The sequence below is a fragment of the Rhamphochromis longiceps genome, linkage group LG9 (genome assembly GCF_057381845.1).
Source record: "Rhamphochromis longiceps isolate RC_006_pf linkage group LG9, R_longiceps_female_GT1.1, whole genome shotgun sequence".
NCBI classification, from domain to species: domain Eukaryota; kingdom Metazoa; phylum Chordata; class Actinopteri; order Cichliformes; family Cichlidae; genus Rhamphochromis; species Rhamphochromis longiceps.
Genome location: NC_140565.1, coordinates 19,430,018 through 19,454,416, shown reverse-complemented (window position 1 = coordinate 19,454,416; position 24,399 = coordinate 19,430,018). Strand labels below are relative to the sequence as shown.

The 24,399-nt window shown below is 43.3% G+C and overlaps 1 protein-coding gene across 3 annotated transcripts in view; it reads left to right on the top strand.

The window, feature by feature from the left end:
- The window catches only part of sulf1 (sulfatase 1), a 34,501-nt gene extending 10,695 nt beyond the window's left edge, over window positions 1-23,806 (top strand). The window contains exons 1-19 of one of the 3 annotated variants that reach the window (XM_085418647.1): window positions 1,998-2,111; window positions 2,551-2,845; window positions 3,237-3,476; window positions 4,164-4,315; window positions 6,965-7,134; window positions 9,701-9,851; window positions 9,941-10,116; window positions 10,247-10,375; window positions 10,919-10,975; window positions 12,806-12,932; window positions 15,406-15,619; window positions 16,151-16,397; window positions 16,485-16,581; window positions 16,677-16,771; window positions 16,967-17,038; window positions 17,795-17,967; window positions 18,156-18,298; window positions 18,521-18,644; window positions 21,783-23,806. In XM_085418647.1, coding sequence (XP_085274773.1) covers window positions 2,671-2,845; window positions 3,237-3,476; window positions 4,164-4,315; window positions 6,965-7,134; window positions 9,701-9,851; window positions 9,941-10,116; window positions 10,247-10,375; window positions 10,919-10,975; window positions 12,806-12,932; window positions 15,406-15,619; window positions 16,151-16,397; window positions 16,485-16,581; window positions 16,677-16,771; window positions 16,967-17,038; window positions 17,795-17,967; window positions 18,156-18,298; window positions 18,521-18,644; window positions 21,783-22,732 — 3,492 coding nt within the window. In that variant the 5' untranslated portion in view covers window positions 1,998-2,111; window positions 2,551-2,670 and the 3' untranslated portion in view covers window positions 22,733-23,806. Of the gene's footprint in view, window positions 1-1,997; window positions 2,112-2,550; window positions 2,846-3,236; window positions 3,477-4,163; window positions 4,316-6,964; window positions 7,135-9,700; window positions 9,852-9,940; window positions 10,117-10,246; window positions 10,376-10,918; window positions 10,976-12,805; window positions 12,933-15,405; window positions 15,620-16,150; window positions 16,398-16,484; window positions 16,582-16,676; window positions 16,772-16,966; window positions 17,039-17,794; window positions 17,968-18,155; window positions 18,299-18,520; window positions 18,645-21,782 lie in introns of those variants that run through there. The other 2 variants (XM_085418646.1, XM_085418648.1) reach the window with 2 other exon arrangements.
- The last annotated feature ends 593 nt before the right edge of the window (window positions 23,807-24,399 follow it).

The window sequence follows — 24,399 nt, the reverse complement described above, 5'->3', positions numbered from 1 at the left end:
TTCTGCATGAACTAAAGGTCACAATATAGCCTGCCATCTTTGCTTTATAAACAGCAGTTGCTTATCTCGACACTCTGACATGTCCTGTCACTCAGCTGCTCATTTCCTCTAGAGGCTTTACGCTCCATATGTCACATTAGCATGAGGAAGTCAGGGCACTGAGGATATGATGCCAGCATATACTTGGGTTTTCTTTGATGATGGGTCACTTTGAGAAGGATGATCGAATGACTCAAGACCTGTAGAAGTCCTTTTGCTCCTAAGTGAACCTCAGATGGCCTAGTGAGCAAAGTGGATCAGGTGAAATGGACTACGAGCGGTAGTCCAGAAAAAGGGGAGGGGGCCTGCATAATAACAGCCCTCATTCTATTGGGGGGTTTTGTGTGGCGCTTTATTAGCCCTGCGGTCTCAGTCATTTCAGACAGAATAGCTATTGACTCCACTGTAGATCAGCACCACAAGGTTTGCATCAGACACCACAATGAACCTTCTTGTCTGTTTTGTCTAAGATGCAAGAAGAGGCCATTGCTTGGAATCGTTGGCATGTAAAATTGAATTTGCGCTGGGTGCTAACATTACACTCGCTGGCCGACTGGCTTACAGCTGATGTCAGGTCTTCCGCAGCTCTGATAGAAACAGAGACTTGAGCTTTGTCTAGATATGGGTTATGTGTCTTGTATATGGGAAGCGTTCCCAATTTGTGTAGGAGGACTTGGATCCACACGGCAGAAGAGTGTGTTTTTTGTGGGATAAAGGCTCGTCTATGAGTTTCTGCGTGTCACCATGTGTTTGTAAAGTAGTTTGTGTTGTGTGTGTAGCTCACTGCAAGGTTCTGTGCACTCTGCCACCTCGCACCAGAGGGGTGTTTGTCCAAACGGCGCCAGTGTTTGCACAGGGCTGTCACGATGACTGGGCTGGCTGGCTAGTCCAGACACAGCTTGTCTGAAACCCAGTACACCAAAGTACTCTTAAAGCTCTGTCTGAAGCTCTGCTTATCATATCTAACATCAAACTGGAGAAGCAGCTGAAATAAACAGCGTAGTAGAGCAGGGTCAACATTGGGAGGTGTTGGGTGTTTGAGATGATTTGCATCTATCTGATACACGACTAGAGTAGGTGTTTTAATTTCCTGATGCAAATTACCAAACAGAATCTTTACCGTCCTCGACTACCATCCGAACAACGCACGTTAGTTCATTCTGGACTGTGCGATAGATCAAAATCATCAAGATACAAATCATTTATTAGGGTTGTTACTCTCTGCTGATTCGGACAGGCCTTTTGTGGAAATGATGGTAAGGGCGGAGCCACCCAGTGGGGTTTGGCCGGGCTCAGGTGTCATAGACCTGCCATTTGTTTTCAGGCCATTAACCCAGAATAGGGAGCAGTGTGGTGCCACTCAGTGGGACTGCTGTCCGCAAGGCACTTTTTCACAGGTGGTGATGAGGTTCTCATTATTACTGCATCACGGTTCATCTCACAGGCAGAAGCCATTCTTTCACATATATTTTATATATATTTGAAGGCATCTTTGAATTCTTATTACATTTTAACTTTAATTTGTAGCACAACACTACCGGTATAATGTTTTGAATTCCTTTAGACTGGCTTTTCATTGGTACAGGAATAAAATCTGAGCTCAGGTTTGTACTAGTATACATTTTACTTTACTGATCACTGGAATTTAGTCGGAGCATTCAGCTATGATGACTGTTATAGTGAGCAAGAGGCTGCCAAGTGATGACTCAGTGGTCATCTGTGATTCCCGACAGTGGCGTTGCAGTTAATGTAGTGGAACCCTCTCCCCGCCTCCAGTGCCTTTTTTTCTCCCCCCACTGGCCCTGTGTCATGCTTGACTCACCAGGGGGTGACTTTTGAGTGGCAGGTAAAAGGGGGGCCACAATTGGCTCATGCAGGCAAGTGGTTCTGGGTGTGCAGCCAATGGCCTAATCTCATCACAGTTAGCTAAACAGCAGCTGTCCAGTAGGGATGGAGACTTTCCGTGCACGAGTGTGTTCTCTGACACGGTAGAAGAGTGGAAAACCAGGAAACGATAGAGAGAGAGATAAAGAGAAAACTGTAAAAGTAGGGGACTCGCGGGATTCTCTGAGGTGAGATCTGTGTTTCTAGATCTTCAGTTTATTTGTTTTTGTTTAACTTTGACAGAGTTGAGTATTTTCTTTTCTTTCAGATCAGGGAGTTGAGGGTGAGGGATTTTTGTGTTCAGTATTAATGGAGTTTCCATCTGCACACAGCATATATTTGAACTGCTGAATAAGTTTTCCTTGCTGGACCGTTAAGGGCTAAAGCCAATCTGTTTTGGCTTCCCTGTTTATGGATAAACTGTTCTGTTTGAGTGTGATTTGTGACCATCTGCACAGAAGTTACCTGAAGTAAATGTGCTTAAATGTTCCAACAGGGATTCTGGCTTTCTGCAGGTGCAATGCAGTTTTCTCTTCCACTACTGCAAAACTGACCCTAAAGTTTCACCTCCCACCATGCTTATTGTTGTAATGTCTCCATACATTTCCCCCTCTTGTCTCCCCACAGTCCATCACTGCTGCAAGAGCTGCACAAGTGTGAGTGAGCGGCCCGGCTGGTTCTCTCCCTCCCCTTCTCTCCATTAATCTCCTCCATCTACCCATCCTCTGGCCTGTTGTTTCAGTCACCATGCTGATTCACTGGCTGTCCTGGTTGGCCCTCCTGTCGCTGGATTGGGCTCCAGGCAGCTGGGCCTTCACCACCACCAGGGCTCAGGGCCTCAGAGGTCGCATTCAGAGAGACCGCAGAAACATCCGGCCCAACATCATCCTCATCATGACTGACGACCAGGATGTTGAGTTGGGTAAGGCTGCCTGGCAGAAACCCCTGGTCTTCCTGGAAATTTTCATTTGGCTTCAATTTTTTTCCCTATTTAAAAGAAAAAGTGCACAGTTTATCTAAAATTCAGTGTTTTTCCCAGTCTTCAATCCTCTCTGTTCTAATGTGTTTCTTTGTCTTTGTGGTGATTTGCATCAGGACTTCTGTAGTCTTTCTTGGCACATTAAATATTAAGTAGAGGCCATAAGCCACACCGGAATGGCCATCTGGTCTCTCGTGTGCTGAATTGTAATTATTTGCCTTTCAGAGCACTGAATCACAGATTAAGTAAATACGAGTGAAAAACAGTATTTGCGTGTGTTTAATAAGATTTCGCTGTAACTGTACAGCACTGATCACGTTACCTCGCCCTCCAGGTTCTCTACAGGTAATGAATAAAACCCGCAAGATCATGGAGGATGGTGGCACTTCTTTCACCAATGCCTTTGTCACCACACCCATGTGCTGCCCGTCACGTTCTTCCATGCTGACGGGCAAGTACGTCCACAACCACAACACCTACACCAACAATGAGAACTGTTCCTCCCCTTCCTGGCAAGCTCAGCATGAGCCGCGCTCCTTTGCAGTCTACCTCAATGAAACTGGCTATAGAACAGGTTTGTGAATACACACTCACACAAATATAATTGAGGACTCTTTACTTCATGCCTGTGGTGTTCTCTTATTATTTATTTATGGAAAATGGCAGTTTTGATAGTGACGATGGTTCACCTGTATGAGGTTCTCGGTTCTGATTAACAGAGTGTCAGTCACTACTAGCTCTAATCTCCTCCTGGCAACGCCATTCATATGTTAGTCAATGCAAATTTATACAGTAAGCTAGACTCCACAAACCTGCCTGCCTGCCTGGCTGTCTGCTGTGAGAAATGCAAACACGTTGAGCGTGCCAGGTCGATGTCGTGTCTCATCAGACACTGTCTGCCTGAGTGATGGGCAGGCGTTGAACTGGGCAGCTCAGTGGGGTCCTGTGGGCTGCAGCTCGACTTGTGGTTTTGGAGTCGTTGCGTTAGTCTGCAATTAGCCGTCTCTGGGACAGCCTGGCTTCCTGCCCAGCCTATCCGAGAATGTTGTCAGAGAATCCAGGGAAAAGGAGACAAGCAAAAATGTTAAACATCACATAAGCGCAGATAAAGTCGCACAGTCACACAATTATGTTTTTTTTGTTTGTTTTTTTACAGGCATCGCCTTAAGGAAGCAGTGCTTGTAAAGACTGCATATATAAAGAAACTGCATATTAAAAGAGGCCCATCTCTCCCTTCTTTCTCTCATCTTTTCTTCTGCAGCTTTCTTCGGCAAGTACCTCAATGAGTACAATGGCAGCTACATCCCACCTGGGTGGCGCGAATGGGTTGGATTGATCAAAAATTCCCGCTTCTATAATTATACTGTCTGTCGGAATGGTTACAAGGAGAAACATGGTGCTGATTATGCCAAGGTATGTGTTCTCATAATTCATACGAAAAGGCTCTATTAGCTCAGTCCCTAATTTGTTTTGCCGTTATGACTTAATATTAAGACTTCACATGACAAATTGCAGGTTCCACTCGCTTATAAATACAGACAGTGAAGCAGCTTATGGCTGTGTGGTGATTCAGGATGGCAGGAATTCTCTCTTGAGGATTAAAGGGAACGAGCTGAGTTGACGCCTCCTCTTTCTGCAGCATCCTTTTATTATGATGCACCTTTCCTCAATATTTAGACGCTATAAAACTGGTGCATCTTTATGAGAAGCCAACTTGACAACTTGTGACAAAAACTGACCTGCACTTGTTTTTGTCTCTCACTCTTATTCTTCCTCTTTGTGTCTCACTATCAAGTTTTGCAGAATGACTTTGTGCTGTAACACCACTGTTTGCTACTGCTGGGGGATGACTGTGGTTACACTGTCTTTTTGTAGCTCTAGATGGCATCGGTCATCAATCTTCCCCAAATGTTTTTGTAAGAGCTGTCAGTTTGTTTTCGCAAGTCCGTGCCAATATCTCCCTAGGTTGCACAGTGCTGGATATACAAGAAATCCATGTGGCGGGCTGGCCTATGAGATGGGCAAACAAATGTTTGGATTGCTACTTCTCTGCCAACTTGGACCAAGGTGTAAAATTACCCACAGGCTTGGGCCGGTGTGTTTACATGACACGGACTTGGTCAGCAGATTGTGGTTTACAACCAAATGGACACAATATTTTCTGTTTACTGCCAAAGCCCATCAACCTGCTGCCACCAGGACAACCGCAGTTCTTTAGGTTTGGATGGGGTGAGAAGGTCAGAGTATCTGTGCAGAGTGCATCTTGCACATCATGACACTGATTAAGCTACAGACCCTGTGTGATTTCATCCAGTTAGGTCCTGTTTGATTTTTCTTCTGTAGGAGGATGAGTTAATTGAGGTTAAGGGTTTTGTCAAACACTCTTGAGTGAGATTTAGTTTCAGAATATCATCCATCGATATCAAATCCCATGACAGTAGAGCAACAACTCTAACAGCTGTGATATTATAAAGTGTCTCACTGCTAATTTGACAGATGTGCAATCTTGTAACTTTGAAAAAACAATAAATGTTGTAAATGTAAACCTATTAAACACTGGTGCATTGGCTGTCCTGTAGGTCATTTAAAAACTTATGAGGATTACAAATTAAATAGATGAACGATTTGGGAAAATGAAACCATGTACTAATGGGGTGCCGTTGGGTGAGTGCCACTTACTATTACCAATCAGCTCCAAAAGGGAAAAGTGATATTCTTCACCTCCCTGACTATTTTATAGTCACTGGCCAGGCATTCCCCACGACACTGTCACTTCCTTCTGACCTGCCAGAGCTCTCAGCAGCAGTGGCTCAGATTTGGGAGCTGGCAACATAAAGTGCACGGCGGTGCTTTGCCATGTGCACATAATCATCGGCCTCCACGGGCATGTACAGCCGCCAGGCCATTAAAGCTGGTCTAGCTGTAAAACCTATTAATAGAGACAAGATGAATCAGCCAAACCCACTTCTGACATTTCAAGGAAATCACCCGTTACCCTTTGATTCTCAGCCTGGCACTCCCTTTCATTTGTTGTATGCCAGGCAGCAACAACAGGTACAATGGTTGGTCTTCTCTTGGAAACTTGGCGAATGCTACTGTAATTTCAGTTCAAGGTGGGACTGCTGTACAGTGTTGTGACAATTTCACATTTCCTGTGTCTAAGCTCTTCACATTCATCCAGTTGTTCTCTCTTTGCCTGTGGTGTTTAATTTAGAGAAACACAGCATTTGGCATCTTGAGAACTGTTGTTGGCGCTTGAGTCTACTTTCTGGTTTGATCCCTGGTTGCTCCGGTCTGTATGCCAAGTATCCTTGGGCAAGATACTAACCTCAAGTTGCTCTCCCATGCATCCATCAGAGTATAAATGTGTGTAAATGTCAGATAGAAGAAGCATAGAAAAAGTGCTTGTATGAATGGTGTGAATGGGTGAATGAGGCAAATTGTATAAAGCGCTTTGAGTGCTTAGGTAGAGGAGAAAAGCGCTGTATAATAACCAGTCCATTTACCATTTATATTACCCAAAGCCAATATCTCAGTTTCTTAAAAGATATTTTGATGTCACTTTGTGTGAAAAAGACAAAAGGAAGCAGGGAGATGTAGCAGAAAGTGAGCGAAATAAAATGAAGTTAGCAGAAAGCAAATTTATCACAACATGCTATTTAAAAGGGCCTGGCCCCTCGCCATCAAGTGGTGTCACATTCAATAGTGCAGAGATTCACTGATGAGGCAACTGCCCACATACTGTATACACATACGCACACTCATTTACACACACAGGCAAGCTGCCAGCTGTTGACTCGACAGATTGGTACCGTAGTGTACTCAATGGCCCCACTTCATATCCCCAATGGCCCCTCTCAATTTATTTGAAAGTGACTAGACGAAGGCAAGCAACATGTCACGGTGATTGGACTGCAAATGAGTTATGAAAGCATGTGTTGTGTAATTTATGTTTTTTTTTTTTTGGTGTATATTTTCCCTCAGTTCCATATTTATTTCTAGGTTTTTTCTTTTAGACTTTTCGCCCTTTTAACGGGCCTTATTTTTGCTCTTCTTTCAAAGGACTATTTCACTGACCTAATCACCAACGACAGCATCAGCTTCTTCCGCATGTCCAAGAAGATGTACCCGCACCGTCCCGTGATGATGGTCGTCAGTCACGCTGCTCCTCACGGCCCAGAAGACTCGGCGCCACAGTATGCCGAATTCTTCCCGAATGCTTCGCAGCACATGTAAGCAATACTGAGGCTCACATTATCATACATGCTCAAACATATACACTAATCAGGGTTTTGACACAGGAATTGTAGCCTTAGAGAAGAATGAAAAATGAGTGTTTAGGGCCCAGATTTTGATTTCAGCCTTTGTCTCATTAACAGCTAAATTGAGTTTTTGCGATTTGGTTTGCCTAACATTATTACAGTAAGTATGCACCCCAATCCCCACGAGATGACAGGTTGCTCTGAAGCCGCTGGGGGCGAGGACTTGGCAAGCGTGAAATCAAAATGATTTATCATCCAAGAGTAGCTGAGGCACATACCATAGGGAAGATCGGGAATGGTTTTTTAACGTAGCACTGTGCTCTATGCCAAACCCACACCAGCCTCCAGCAGCTCTCATTGAGTTAAGGCAGCGCTGCAGTACTTTGGGTTGTTTCACTGGCACCAAGCCCTACTGCCTCACTGCACGGCTCAATGTGTGGAGGCATGGTGTTTTAGAGAACTAGATTTGGACTTGAAGACTCAATACTCCCTTTTCTTTATGTTTCCCAGAGGTTTTAGTGTTCCTGCCTCTCACTTTCTGTCACACTTAACTTTGTCATCTATTTATACTACCCCTCTGTCTCTCTATCTGTATATCTCTGTTTCTATCACTCTGTTTACCTCTCCCTCCTTGTTTCCCAGTGTCATCTCCTTCTCTCTTTCCAGCTCGCTCTGCTTACCCCTTCCTCCCCGCCTGTGCAATTCGCAAAGGACTTCCTGACCCCATCCATATCAATCAGCAGTTTCGCCCTGGAGCTCCTAGGACCAGAGGAATGCATTGTGCGCTCTGGAACACCCTTTGTGACATTATTAATTTATTTTTAGCTTGAGTCTCCGGGTGAAGGGGGTGGAGCTGGGGCCCACGAGTGACTAAAGGGGTTGCCCCAGTTATTGTGTGTGTGTTTGTGTAGATTAAGTGGTACTAAGGAGAGCCCAGGTGGTTGGCATGGTTGGGTGTTTGTTTGACTATAAACTTTCATAACAGCTATGGAAACACTTTTTTTCCGATGTTCAAAAATTTCTTTTTATGGATGGGAATATTCTTGACTTTGTAGTAGATGCCATCTACAGCTAGTGTGTTATGCACAGAGATGGAAAGAGACCGCGTGGCAGTTAAGGAGGAGCCGCTTCATAAATCAAAACAAGCGTCTGTGCTTTTGACAGCACCAGTAGCTGGGGATGGTTTGATGTTAATGTCATTAACATTCCTCAGGTGCTTTTACTCTCTCTCAGATGCGAAGTATGTTCCCGACCTATTTTAAACACCGTAGATTTGGTGCGGTTTGTCAATGGCATGTCTTTCCCTGCAGGGAGTGATAGATGCTATTCTGGCCATAGATTAAAAACTTGCTTTATGGAAACTCTCTCATCTTCAAGCGTGCCTCCTAACGTTTTAAGGTTAGGAGGCATTTTAGGGTGCATGGAGTGCTCCTGTAAGCCAAGGATAATGTAGACAATAAGGTAGACCTGCACTATATGCAACAGTATGCAGGTGTGACCTCTGCTACGGACTGGCGTCTTTCCACTGACATCTACATTCCTGGTTCCCTGGTGCTCAGCGCCCCCATACCTTGGTGGCCCATTGCCCAGAAACGGGTCCCTTTGTGGGTCTTATTAGACCGCCTGCTAAGTGGGTGAAGAGTTCACCCTTCTCACAAAGCAGTCCTGAGGAGACGAGGACAGAAGGCAGCTCAGTCACTGAGGGCAAAGTAGCTCCCAAAGCAAGTCTTCATTAAGTACGCAGATTTTGAGGCTTGGGCTGTTTATTCAGGGGTAGAAGCTGCTCATTTATAAAGTGGATTACTTAAAGCTGAAGGGACACAACTTCACTGCTACTGAGATTCTGTGGGTTTCTACGTACATTATATATACTTAGTGTATATAATTTGTGTGCTATTTTGCTTTCAACTGCAGAAGATTTGCACAACATCAGATGTTCCGCTTCCCTTTACTGCAAGCAGGGGAACACTTTCCTTCAGCTGAACACAAACTTGACAAACGCAAGCACTTTTCTCTCTGTCTTGCCTTTGTCCAGTCTTGTAATTCCCCAATTTCAAATGAGCATGACTTCTTTGCTTTTTTAGACCAGAAGTTGTTGCAAACCCGACTTTTGGACCTATTATTTTCTTAAGCATGTGCCAACCCTCAAATGACTCGTCTTTGCCAGGAGTGTAGTGAAGCGAGGAGACTTGTGTCTGTGTGAGGAGGAGAGATCTGGTCTGAGAGAGGTGTGGAAAAACAGTCAAGGTGCTGGGTGCAAAGTATTAAGACATTTTCCCCCAGCAAACTGAGCGGCTATTGATGCTTGTCAAGCACAGTGGACAACTGTGACACCTGCTGCTGAGCAGAGGTTTGTGAAAAGTAGCAGATAGGTGTTTTTGGCATCTTAAATGTTTGGCTGTTAGGCGCTCTGATGTGGACACGTCCAAAATGTTTTTCGGACTTCTACGCGAGTTAAACGGCAACACAATGAAACCCAAATAATGCATTTTTTTAACATACCCGTCTCCTTTCTCCTTTCCTTTTGCCCTTTCAGCACCCCGAGCTACAACTATGCCCCCAATATGGACAAACATTGGATCATGCAGTACACGGGCCCCATGAAACCGATCCACATGGAGTTCACAAACTTCCTGCATCGGAAAAGGCTACAGACGCTTATGTCTGTGGATGATTCAGTGCAGAAGGTATGAGTAATTATTAATGGATATGTAGTTACTGTAAATAATTGAGTAATCTACCATGGATCATTTTACTGATGCTTTTTTTCACACAGATTTATGACATGTTGGAGGAAACAGGCGAACTGGACAACACTTACATCATTTATACAGCAGACCATGGATACCACATTGGTCAGTTCGGGTTGGTCAAGGGCAAGTCAATGCCTTATGATTTTGATATCCGTGTACCGTTTTTCATGAGAGGACCGAATGTGGAGCCTGGGGCAGTGTAAGTAACTACGCACATTTTTTCTGTTACTATAAAAACATTCAGTAAGTCTTTGCTGCACTCTTGTTGTCTTCTTTGAGTAAACTTCTGATATTTCAATCCATCAGTTTTATCGCTTGTAATGTTCCAGAAACCCTCATCTGGTGCTAAACATTGACCTGGCTCCCACATTTCTCCACATTGCTGGACTGGAGATCCCTCCAGACATGGATGGAAAGCCCATCCTTAAATTGCTGGAACAGGAACGGACTGGCAACAGGTTTGTGTGGATCCATTATGCCATGCTGTAATGGATACTATGTACATGTAATTCCACAGCGTGCGTATGTGCAACAACTCTTTCTATTGACTTCTATTGAGCAAATGCAAATTTCCATAGCCAAAATGATGGCTTTTGCTCCAGCTGGGCAGAGTGGGTTTGGGGCAATTTGGCAGATTTTCCTTGGCTGTGGGACTTTGGCTGGGAAACACTGAGTTTCTTCTTTATGAGGTTTCCTGTAGAATTTGTTTGCAAACTGAATCATTTTTTGTCTCCAGCAAACCCACTGTACTAACCGTGTATAAAAGGAATGCAAGATTATTGTGCCTTGCACTATTTATAATAAATCTGCACGAAAATGTTTTTACAGAAAAACTTAGCACAATCCCTTTAATACTAAAAGAGCATTACGCCCGCAAGGTCCTGTTCTTGCTGTGATCAACTTCCATAATTCTGACTAGCTTTGTTCCCACCGTGCTGTAGCTGATAGTGAGTGCATAGGCCATATGAAGCTTATAAACTTTGTATGTTTTGTTTTCCCAGATTCAAACCAAACCGGAAACCCAAAGTCTGGAGGGACACATTCCTTGTGGAGCGAGGGTAAACCGGCTTTCTTTATTCCCTTTCCACACCACAAACACATCCGTGTCACTGTGTGTCACATAAACCTGATGAAAACATTTAAATGAACCCGAAATGTGCAGGGCTCGGTGCGTGTTCCCTTTTCGAGCAACGCATCTGCTTTTCCCGGTTATTTGTTATCTGACAGACATTTCCTGACCACATTCGGCTTGGACGGCAGTGTGTAACCAATTGAAAGTGTTGTAAGTTGTTTGGCGAAGCTAAAATTCCTGGAAAATTATGACAGTTCACGCAAGGGGCGCTGACACATGTAACCAGGTCATTTAGGGGGGAAAAAAAGAAAAGAAAAGCTATCGAGTCTTTGTCTCCTCGGAGGGGAGGGGGGCTTGCATATATTAAGTACACAATCCTAGATCATAGTCCTAAACTTGACTTAGCTTGCATCGATGGAGACAGGAGGAAGATACATTTCAGTAACATGGGAGGACTAGACATACGCAAAATAAACAAAGGCTAGCCAAGCTCCGGATGATGTTACCTGAGGAATAGCTGGAAGCCTCACACTCAATCCACTCACAGGACATGTCACCAGCTTTCCCAGTGTGGAATGCAGGAGCCACACTGCAGAAAACACTTGACTATTTCCCCAAGGCTGTTTTCTGATTCCATCCAGTGTGTGTCCTTTCACAAACCCTGTCAGTTCTTTATTTAACCTCCTCTGCCACAAGATATATGTCGCAGAAAATGATACCTCCAAGCTGTCAGTCCACTTTTGTTCAATGAACATGCTTCGCTGTGCTAACGCCAGAGGTACACTGACAGAAACATGACAACCGAGGAGAGAAATAATCCCGTCAAGCTCGACTTTATGATATACAGTTGCCCGAGGGTTAAAAAAAAACATAGGTTGAAGAAACAAGAAAAGAAAGCCATGAAGGCACTCGTATGAAAACGACAGGCAAGAGAACAATCACTGGCTGAAGGCAGATTGTGCTGGCAGCACAGTCTAACTGTGTAAAAGGAGAAAAATTAAAATGAAAAATATTGTATATTACATTGTCACATTCTTCTTTACAGCTGCTGTTACTGCTACATCACCGCTATCATTTCTCACACGTTATCAAGAGAATAAAAGAAGCTTTTGTTAGCTTTACTGCTGCTCATGTCGGCCAGCAGCCTGCTGACTTTTAAATCTGTTTCTCAGTTAAACTCTAAACTTTTTTTAAATGACATCCACAGGTCCACTTTTCTTTAAGTGATAAGATTAGCCTCCATTAACTTGACTCTATTGACACAAATACAGTAGTCGAAGTTTTATCTGCAGTTCCTGCACCAGTCATGTGATATGTTGTCTGATTTAATAACCTCACATAACCTTACAGTACTACATCTGAGCCTGTGAAATGCTGAATGACAGCTGGGACTGACTGTGTTGTTTAAAACTCCATCTACGTAATGCAGCAATCAGGGAGGGTCTTTAACAACTGTTTGCTCTTTAATCACTCTTGGCTGAAGGCAAGATACGTCAGCCAAGCTAGCGTGTGAACATTGGCTGGTTCCAGCCAAAGAAGACGGCAACAAAAAATTAAACACTGCAGTGGCCCTCCTGTGTAAGGGGACAGGCTGTTCTGTGCCTCACTGGCATCTTCATTCTGTCTGTGACTGCTGTGGCTAGTCGAGGTATAATGGAAGAGGAAGGACAGTGGTGTTGGCATGGCCGTAGCAGAGACTTAGCCAGTGTTTGTGGTGGTGGTTGTAAAGGAAAAGGGGACAGGGCAGTTGAATTTGACGCCATTTGACGTCACTCACCATTTGATATGGTTTTGCTTTCCTTGTTTTGTCGTGTAGGAAGATCCTGAGAAAAAAGGACGACTCAGCGAGTACTCAACACAGCAACAGTCTCCCCAAGTACAAGAAGGTCAGAGAGACTTGCCAGCAGGCTGAATTCCAGACACCGTGTGAACAGCCCGGACAGGTAAAGGAGAAACACCCATTTGCACACAAGCACATTTCTTTTTTCTGCAACCTTTTGACCACATGAGTGCCCTGATATATCCACTAAAGAAAGCCGATGCAATTATTTTGAAGTGACCTCTTAGCTGCCTTTTGAACTGTTCTACAAAGCCACAACTGGTTTATAATTGGACTGCTTTACACCGTTTTGTGGTGCGCTAATTGGTACATCCCTTTGATCTATGCCCATGAATTTTCTGGCAGAGCAACAGCCAAATAGTAGAGGTTGTGGCCCCGGAACAGACAGGCCAGAATAAGACAAATTATTACAAATGTCCTGTAGTATTCAATCACAGAGATTTATGAGGGTTTGGCTAATGCAGTCCAGATCCATCATAACGAACACCTCACAGTGTGTATAACAATGAGTTATTAACAGGAGCAATAGGCATCAGAGGTGTATACTGCATCATATAATGCAAGTGAAAGCTCATCATATGTGCTCATAAGTACATCTAGTGTGTTGAAGTGATTGCAAGCAGAGATGGGCAGTAATACGTTACAAGTAACGTATTTTATCTTTTAACGAGTAAAGTAAGGGATTACTATTGCAAAAAAGGTAATTAGATTACTGTTACTTTCCCGTAAGCACGCTGCGTTACTGCGTTACTAAAACCGTGATTTTTTTTTTTTTGCGAGAGTGTCGTGACGTTCGTGGCAACAGCTGTGTGCAGATCAACAACGGATAATATATCGAGTGCAGGAGAGAGTGTGAGCGTGCAGCGTTTAAAGCGTGGAAGTACTGACCTTACTTTAAGTTTGATTCCGTAAAAAGTGACAAAAACATTAGCGTCCGCTGTTCACTGCGTGGGAAGAAAACTTTTTTTACAGTGAAAAAACCCCTAAACTTCCGTGCAAGCACCCAGTGCGCTACCAGGGAAATTCACAGACAAACTCGCGGATTCTTCCACTGACCGCTGCGGCACACCTGCACCAGGGAAAACATCCGCCTACTATACAGGTGAAAATAGAGCAACAGGACCGCTGAGTCTTTGATTTTATTTATTTTCTGCTGTGTTTCACTTGCACTTATTTGAAAGACTGAGTGTAAACACAAAAAAATATTTTATTTTATGTGCTGGAATGTGCAGAAAATAGGTTTAAATGTTAAACAAATTTCTTCCAGTCAGAGAATGATGCATATAATTTAATGTTTGCTTGATGCATAAAGTTAAAAGATTAAAACAAGTTTTAAAAAGAGACTTTTCCATTTGATTACATTTTCTATGATGGATTACGCAGAAAAAGTAGAATTGGGCTGAAAGATCTATCGCTTTATCACCTATTCAGGTAGTAAATCATGTTTTTAAAAGGTAACTAAGTAACTAAGTAATTAATTACTTTTGAAAATAAGTAATCAGTAAAATAAAGGATTACTTTTGGGGGGAAGTAATTAGTTACTGATTACTTTTTTCAAGTAACTTGACCAACACTGATTGCAAGTAGCTTCTTATTAATGGTTTAACTATACCTTCATATAAGCAACCTGGAGGCCAGTAAAGTGTTTCTTGCTCAAAGCAAACAAATGCTTTTTCTCTCCTTTTCATCCATGCTAACAAATTTGATTACAGTTATCTTATTTTGTTAATATGCACAGTGGAAAATCTCAACATGGATCGGTCTCAGGATGAAATCCTGAAATTCTATATTATATTATTCTGCTTTTCTGCTGCTGCAGTGATACTCTTATACCTTTAAAGCACTCGCAGTAGGGCGAGGGAGAAGGAGAAAGAAATATGGAGATTGTTCTCGTCCTCCAGTGACAATACATCTCTCTCTCTCGCTCTCACGTCTTGTCTGATGCTGATATAACAGCCCTGTTTGGTCTGTAAGCTCTTCCAAAAGGAACCCGATCTGACTTATAGCCCTTTGTTTGGACCCTCGTTCCCACACTCAGCCCTCATCATCTATACCAAACTTTACTGATGTGTCTCTTTCGTTTACTCGAGACCCAACAAGCGGCACTACTCACAGCAATTAGCTTCAAAACTTTCTTTTCCCAGCGTGAATTCATGTTGGGAAATGGCGCGGGGGATGTCTGCGATTGTATGGACATGTATTTACACAATTACCCCAGTGACGCACATAGTATGGACATACCCAATGTGAAAACGATATGGCTCTCCGCTTTGTTTTCCAGAAACCAGACAGACCCAATTCGCCTCATGTTTTAGTTTTGGTTGATCTTTCTCGCTGCTTTTTGATGCCGTTCTTTCCCACAGGCTCTGATATGTCTGTTAGAAGCATGTGCTCATTTTCTTAAAGGTTTAGTTGTGAAATCTCAAATTGTGCTGTCATATCATTAACATCTAAGGCACTAATTAGCCATACCCAAAAAGAAATAAAATAAGATGTGTTCATTGCTGTTGCAAGGAAACTTTGGTTTATTTTTTTTTGCAAGCCTATTGTGCTACCAAAAGTAATTCTTTCTGCAGAAATGGCACTGCGTTGAGGAGATCACAGGGAAGTGGAGGATACAGAAGTGTAAAGGTGGTTCCAAAGAAGGCTCCAGGAAGAGAGCCCGCAGCCTAAAGCCCCGTGACAGTTACGACAAAAGGGAGAGGGCCTGCGACTGTGGAGACGCACAGTATAAACGATCCAAGACCGAACGCCGCTCCCACCGACAGGTTCCTTCCTCAACAAGCCGCCGTGAGTATACCCAAACCTGCTCTTTCTTCTTGTAATATAGAGGGACAGTGATTTAATTGAAACCATGGCAAAATGCATATACATGTGTGTCAGATTATTTCACTTCAAAAACAAGAGCTTTTGTTTTCTTAAAAAGTCCCATTAATGTCTGTCTCTCAGTACTAGAAAGAGAAATCTTTAAAGCCTCAAGTTTTTATTCCCGGCAATGGATTTTTTATGCTCTAGTGAGACCCATGCATGGAAAAAGCAAACATTGTTCAACAGGTCCTGGAATGTATGCTCTGGACGTGCCTTTGTGCATGCGTGGGCTGTTGGGGCTTTGTTATCAAATGGTCTGATGCCCTCTGATGTGTCTTGGAAATAGTACAACAATGGTATGAACATGTAATAAGCCTTAAAGATCCAGATAGGATATCCTACCAAAAATCAGTTGGTGTATTAGGATGCTGGCTTTTACTTCATTGCGATGTTGAAATGAGGTGGAAATGAGAGTAAAAAGAAATACATAGCATCCTTTTTTCTTTATAATAGGTTATCGCCCACGCTTCGTCCACACTCGACCTGCCAGGTCTCTGTCTGTGGAGTTTGAAGGTCAAATATATGATATTGACCTTCAGGCAGATGATCAGTCAGCTGTCCGTCCTCGTGTCATCTCCAAGCGTCACTACAACCCAGAGGAACCAGAATATGAGTTGGGGTCTGACGACGGTTCAGAGGAAATGCTGGCAGATGATACAAATGCAGTCGGATACCTGAACTCTGTGAAAGTTACCCACAAGTAAGCAATCAAATTTCCCCTCTCACTTACATTTCTCTGCGTCAATAAAGTAGAATACAGCAGGGGGTGTTTTTGCATCTTTTTTAGGTGTTACATCCTCGTGAACGACAGCGTCCACTGCGAGAGAGAAATCTACCAGTCCCCCAGAGCGTGGAAGGATCATAAGAGCTATGTGGACCAGGAGGTGAGTGTATGAGGTTCAATATGAGGCTCTTGGACAGTTTTCTGGATATTTGTTTTTATCAAAGGTCATTGGTTGTATTGCTTATGTATTTCTAGATTGAAGCACTTCAAGAAAAAATGAAAAAACTGCGAGAAGTAAGAGGTCATCTGAAGAGGACACGGCCAGATGATTGTGACTGTGGAAAGAAGAGGTCAGTCACTTATAATTTCACTTTAAAAAATGCATTTATATCTCCAGTATTGTTGGAAAAGTTGATTTTAAAGCTTGTTTTAGGCCTTATTCCAAACCCTGCTGGATTACATGGATTAAAAAATAAACAACAACAAAAAACAAAACAAAAAAACAACTTTTCTTCCACGGTCCCTTTTCTGTTCATAAAAAACAGCTATTATAGCAAAGGACACAGAAACAAGGCAGAGAGATTGAAGAGCAGGAATGATCAACTCCATCCGTTTAAGTGAGTTTTTCTTCCCCTTTTAATTCTGAGTTTGCCCTGTTTAGTTTCAGCATTTTATCTTTCAGTTAACACTGACCATGAAATCTGCAACTGATTGAAAATGTGCAAATGGTGTGTGCTGTAATGCTCTTTAACCGTACATCTGCATGGTGGTCCCTGCACGAATCCATCACTAAAGCTCATCTTCATTTTCGGTTGCTTTGTAGATCACAGTTGAAACACTCCATCATGTACGTTTACTTTGGTGTGTTAATGATGTATGCGATCCTAAAATACACACAGGTTTCTAAAGAAGGCATGCCATCTATAAATGGTCCCTCAATAGACTTTAAATGACAAAGCAGATGTTGTCATTGTGTGTCTGGAAGTGATTGAGTTGCATGGAAAGACAGAATGATCCAGCAGAGAGGGAAATCAGTTAGTCCCTCAAACACAGTGATCGGCTTGCACCAGGAAACACTGGGAACCGATTATGCTTATGTAAAGCAGCTGTTTCTCGCAGTGCCTGCCGTGTGTTCGGGCTGGAGGAAGAGGGGACAGTGGCTAGAATGTCATTCCAGAGAAAATTGGAAATACTGTAGTAAGGCCTCAAACATGAAAGTAAACAGGCTGTCATAGCCTGGCATCAGTGAGGCCTTCTGGAAGTCCCCTTTGTATCCCCCCAATTACTGCGGTTACTTGCACCAGGGAGGGTAGGGGCTGATGTCATGTTTGCGTCACGCCTTTGTAATCCTCTCTCACGTTTCTGTCTGACAGAGAGGCTGCGCGGGACATAGACGGGAAGGCCCAGTTGTACAACGAGATCCGCAGGAGAAAGAAGGAAAGGAAGGAGAAGAAGCGCCAGAGGAATGGCGACGACTGCAGCCTTCCAGGCCTCACTTGCTTCACGCATAACAATGACCACTGGCAGACGGCTCCCTTCTGGACACGTGCGTTTATTAGCTTCAGTCTCCAAACATCAGCGAGATAATGATTGTTTGATCAGCGTTTAACATGATGTAGATCTGGTTGTCAAACATTCGTAAAATTTCCATTCATTTAATGAGTTTCACGTTTTCGCCTGAAATAATGGTCGGGATTAGGACTGACGGCAGCAGCTGTGTCATTTATTTCGTAGTGGGGGCATTCTGTGCGTGCACCAGCTCCAACAACAACACGTACTGGTGCCTGCGAACAATCAACGAGACCCACAACACGCTCTTCTGCGAATTCTCCACCGGCTTCCTGGAGTACTTTGACCTCAACAGTGACCCCTACCAGGTGGGTGAACATCTGTCTACAATCAGTCAGCTGTGCTCTCTCTCACTGCGTTTGTCTGCTTTGTCACTCTTAAACAATTTTCATTGGCTCCTGCGTTATAAAACTCATCTGTTAAAGAACAGGTGCTGTTAGTAATTTTGCAGGTATTTACATGGGAATATAACAAGAAGATATAACATCATGACAATAAAACAAGTGTCTGTGTGTGTGTTGTGTTGGCAGCTTACCAACGCAGTATATGCAGTGGATCGAGAGGTGCTGAACACACTCCATGCCCAGCTCATGGAGATGAGGAGTTGTCAAGGATACAAGCAGTGTAACCCTCGCCCTAAAGGCTTGGATACAGGTAAAAAAAAAGAAAAAAAGAGTAATTAAAATAAAAGAATCTCCTTTCAGTCTGTTTGTTCCCCGTTTGAGTGAAGAACTGGGTTTAGTGGTGGTTGTGATGCCAATAAAGACAGAAACAGATTCTACACACAGAAGAAACAGACTGACTGAAGCGTGTAACAAGTGGTATCGTTAATATAACTCACAATCCGAGGGATGATGTGATAATATTTGTGTTCCAGTCTTCTGTGGTTTGAATCTGTCTCAGTCTCGGTCTTGTGTGTGTTTGTACATATCTGCATGGTGCATGTGTTTGGGGACGATCCACTCAGTTTGCTCAAATTTCAGGTGGAGGTCAAGTAATCATCACTGAGATATGCATTCCCTTTGTTTCCTGTGTTTTCTTCTCACATACCCACACACCTACACGTGCACTGTGACTTGTCTTTCAGCTCAGGATCTCCCACTCTACTGGAATATATTCTGAATTTATCAAAAAAAAAAAGAAAAATACAGGGCCAGGTTACAGTTGTGCATCGTGGCCAATCTTCCCCTTTGTGAGTCACCGAGTGTTAGGGATATTATTTGGAGGACTCTGTCATCACAGCAATTGAGGCTGTCGTTTTATTCGAGCCTGTCACGCATCGGTGCTATAGGCAGCCACAGTATATTTATTTATTTATTTTTATCACCGCCAATTGGTCCAAGGATCATTAAAAGAAGACATCCCAGTGATGGAGGCGGTTAATAAGTAATGTCAGTATGACCTAAGCCTGTAAAGTCTGAGCTATACAGCGTTTGTGTGTGGCATGAACTGGCTGCGTTTTTTATGTCCCGAGGATAAAACTTTCATGTCTGTAATTACCAGCTGGAGAGTGGAGCACTGGAGCGGCCAAAGCTGCTCTGAGAAACCTGATTGTGTTTCAGCGCTGGCATGCTGGTCTTGTCAAATCCGTGCCAGCACATGTCACAAAACAACCGAAAATCTCTTACTTGCACTGGCTGCCCTTTCTCAGTTATGGTGCCAGCTCTGTGAACCAATGAAATTACTGTTGTGGTTCAATCAAGTGATGTTTTAGTTGGAAAATTAGATTATTAAAATTTTAACTGTGGGGTGAAATGGGTCCAGCAGAATCTATTTGTGATGTGTGACTTAACCCTCAGCAATCACCTGACTGGATAACCTCGTATCCTTTTTGCTTTTGAAGGGGATAACCTGTAAAGTGAGCGCCTGATCAGACCACTTAACTCTGAATCTCCTCATCTCTAAACCCAGCCCAGTCATAAGACCTTTCAGACTTTTTCCTCCATTGTCTCCTCATTCCTCCTCCTCCTCCTAATCATCCAATGATTGCGTTTCTCCATAGCATATAGGAGCGGTGCATGAAGACGTCTTCAGTGTGAATGATCTGTTTGTTTCCCTCCCACACCTCCTTGAATCAAAACATTAACAATCGACTGCTTTTATTTTTATCAGGAGGTAAAGATGGAGGAAGCTTTGAGCCACACAGGTATTCTCCAAGTTTTTGTTTCTCTTCAGTGGCTTTTTTTTTTTTCTCCTCCCTTTAACACCTGCATGGGCCCAACTGCCTCATTCCCATTAATCCGTCATACACGGAGTGCTGACGCTTCATCTGTGGCTGCATGCTGGGAATGCGCTAACAAAGCATAACAGATATTTTGTTTGTTTGTTTCATCCTGCGCACACAGTCTGTCTTTATATTTGCTCGCTGTGGATTGTCGATTTGCAGCAGCTAAGATGCTCTCTGCCACATGTTTTCACAGCAATGCTCAAGATGAAACATTTCTATCAGTTTCTTATGTTAAAATATTGATCATTTTAGTATCTTTTTATAGGATAGCATGGCTGTTTAAATAGAATAATCCCAAGTCTTAATAATGGATATTTCTTTACTTGAGGCCAAGCATCAAGTGCATGTAAATGACAATGCATGATACCGCATCATCCCCATAATGCATCACTACCTGACATTAAAGGAATAGTTTGACATTTTTGGGAGATAAGCTTATATACAGCCCTGAATGGTGTGTACCTGCCAGGCATGAAGAATAGAAAGAGACTTCCAGGAATCTCCTCTCATCAACTCAATATATGTCTCGTTTGTTTGATCCTCACAAAAGCAAAGGGTAAAAACAGACAGAGGAGTATCCATCTCCTCATCTTACTTAGGCAAAAAATAAAGTTGCCCAAAACTTGAAACTATTCCTTTAACACTCGACATTTCATGCCATGCCAGCCACAGTCATTCCATTTTGTCCCGGTGTAACGCGACATTCAGGATAGCTCTTCATATCTACTCATGGCCATTAGCTAGCAGTAGAATGGACACTTGAGTTGCCGTGACCTCTCTGTCCAGGCACTGACCTCTGCACTTTTGACCTCTGTTTCTGGCACCTGCTTACCAGGCGGCAGCAGCATCGAAAATGGTCAAAGAGGAGAACAAGCCTCTCCTTCCTGTGAGTCCCTAAAAACCCGATGTCAGACAATCTCCATTTTCCTAGCTGCAAATAGTCCTGAAGAGAGCCGATTCCACGAGGACGGTCAACCAAAAGCGGCTCTGACGCTTCTTTTCTTGCACTTATCAAACTGAGACAAACTCTTGATTTTGGCTTTTGCTGCTACTTTTGTTTCTTCGTAGCATTTTGAATTCCTTTCTCATTTTTCCTGGGAATTACCGAGCACTTTCTCTTACTTTGCTTCATGAGTTTCATCTTTTGTTTGTTGACCATCTTTTTGTTTCCTCTGCCATTACATTCTTTTATTCCAGGTTGCCTGACTTTGCATTTCAGTTGAGCCCAGGCCCTTCATTAACTATATCATTACATATTACTTGTTAGTATATTATAATGGATCATTGAATATTTTTGTTTTTCCTCAGACTTTTTTTTATTTATTCTGAATTAGCAAAAAGCCAGCATGTGTTTGCACTACTCATGGCTTGAGCTCAGGGTGAATACTGTGTTTTTCTAATGCTACTTCTGAAGCGTGTGTGTGTTGCTTGAGGCCTCAGACTCCTATACGTTGGCTGCTTTGGTGAGAGTTGGGAGCTGAGCGTGACTGCATGCTGACTGAGTGAACCTGAAAAGAGCTCCCCGTATTTTTCTGCTCCTCACAGTCTCTCTCTTTCTTTGACAGCACACAGCCAATATGGGAAGGACAACAAGGTTAAGCTACCCAACTTGACAGATGAGGAGGTGAACTGGCAGGGACTGGAGGATTTGTATAGCATAAACGAAAGCCTGTATGAATGTAGGCCTGACTACAGCCCCAGCCCAGAGAATTGGGACAACTTCCAGAAGGATGTAGATAAAATGTTTGCACTGCGACACGTTTTTAACAACCAAACCCATAAGCTTGACGACTCCACCCTGCCAGAGCTGGGCTCCGGGGCCGGGGGTGGAGGGCTTGAAGTGGGCAGTGGAGAAGAGCTGGCTTCTGCCAGTGACGTCTGGCCGGGCTTAGTCACAGAGACTCGCCTCACCACCCCCATCCCCAGCAAAATACCATCGGCACGACCCACACCCAGGCCCACATTGGAACAGAAACTGGAGCCTGCTGTCAACGACCTTCCCGAGAGGCTTGTAAGCGGACCTGAGACGTCCGTTATGTCAAAATCAGCAGTGATATCATCACCAGGTCTGAGTAGAGGCAGGGATGTCCTCCACAGCGATACGTGGGCGCAGCTGCTTGAGGAGATTGAAGGCGAAACGTTTAGCGGGAATGGGCTGACAGAACTCGAAACGCGACACGATGATCTCTTGCGTACTCACAACAGCCTGCGAGCCCAGCTAGAACTCGGCCCCGGTCACCGAAAGACCATCAGCCCGCAGGGTCTTAGTCATAACCTGGACCCTGAAGAGGAGGATGATATTTTCCATGCCCAAGGCTTTCTCCCTTTTGTCTCGCAGACTCTGAGGCCTAAGGTCCAAGCTGGCACCACAGGGAGCCCTCCCACCACCACCATCCCCACCACACAGACTAGCACACAGAGTGTCAGGGTGGTGCTGCCTCAGTCAGCTCTGCCCATCACCTTGGACTACGAGGCCAGCGGCTCTCTGCCTCAACCCTCCAGTCAGACCCTCTGAGGCAGACTCACGCTCTGGCCAGCCAGCCAATAAACTTCCGGTCACCATAAAGACACGGTGACTAAGGAGTGCTAGCCAAGAGCGAAGCAAAAAGAATAATGCCACCTCAGTCAGTCAGAGTTGTATAATGAGTATTAAAGTTATTGTTTATTTTTTTACTGTTGCCTACAATTATTAGTAAACAGTGTTATGTTTCTTTTTCCTCAAAAAAAAAAAAAAAAAAAAAAAAAATATATATATATATATATATATTTTTTTTTTTTTTAGAAAAAAAAGCCTTAATGCAGCTAAACTTAAGTGTTGGAATTAAAAATGCTGAATTCCACATGGATAACAACACCATTGATGTTTTTAATATGTTTTTATGAAAAACGGTGTGAGTGGTTAAACCATCTCTAAATGGGTGATTAGCATCGAGTTAGTTACGCTCCATTCATCAGTTTATCCTAGTCCTGCCCAGTCGCAACAAACTCTCATCACAATCCACAAGCACTTTTAAACAGCCCTCCCCACCCAAAAAAATAACGACCCTGGTCCTCCACTGCCTGTCTGCTGTGAACTCAGATTTTATGAAATAATTTAAAAAAGGTTACAGAATCAACATAACTTTGTTTTGCTTTCAGACAATCACGGCACAGTTTAACAGTCAGCTACGAGGCGCGTGAAACACGACACCTGCTCACGTTTGTTTTGGGGTTTGTTTGTTTTTTAAATAAAGATTTTCTTCACTGATCACAAGAAAAGCGCTCGCGTGGTAGAACGTCTTCCTCGTGTGGTTCTGTAACTTTGTAAAGAAACGTCACCGTACGACAGAGAATGGTGCTGCACATGGCCAGTTCATTTCAAGGTGGTTACATTATGACACACTGTTACAGGTTTGTCCATGTCAGTAAAAGCCTAAAAGGTTCTCCAAGGGCAACGTTTCACATCTATCTTGGAAACTGGTTTCACGAAGCTCCTTTTTCTTTGCAGCATTAGCTGTGTGTGTAGAAATTATGGAACAACTCTGGTTTCGGGAAAGCCACGACGCTGTTAAGAAATAAAACCTTTCACCCTCAAGTCTCCGTGTGTAATGATTCAAGCAAGTTCATTTTCTTTATTTATTGATTTTTTTTATTTTATTTGAATGACAAATATCAAGTATTCAAGGCATTTGTAAATCAAGTGTTCACAAACAGTAATTAGACTTTTGCTCCTGAGGAACACAAAGCAATAAAAGCTCAACTTGGAGAGTACAGGAAACTCACTTTCAGTGTAAATACTGAAGAAAAGAAAAAAGAAAGAAAGCAAATCTTGCAGTCAACACAAAGTCATCTGTGCCAGTAGCAATCCAGACATTTGAACAGCAGGACACTGAAATCCAAGTGTGTGTACAGTACAGCAAAGTCAGAAATCGCCGCCTTGGTGCGGCATTGCCGGATGATTCTCTAGCCTTCCCTGCAAGGAGAGCAGTTTGCTTCACCTCAAAGAGATGTTTTCATGCTTTAATAAAAATAAAAATCGAATTTTAAGAACACAGAAGGCCTTGGGCTAAGTAATATTTTGGAAATGTTACTGTTCTGCCTTGCAGTGAACATATTCCTAAGGTATTTTTGCACAGGTTTTAAGGATCAGAACAGAGTTTCATGAGCAGCAATCACAGTAAGTGAGCAGATGATTCGTAATCC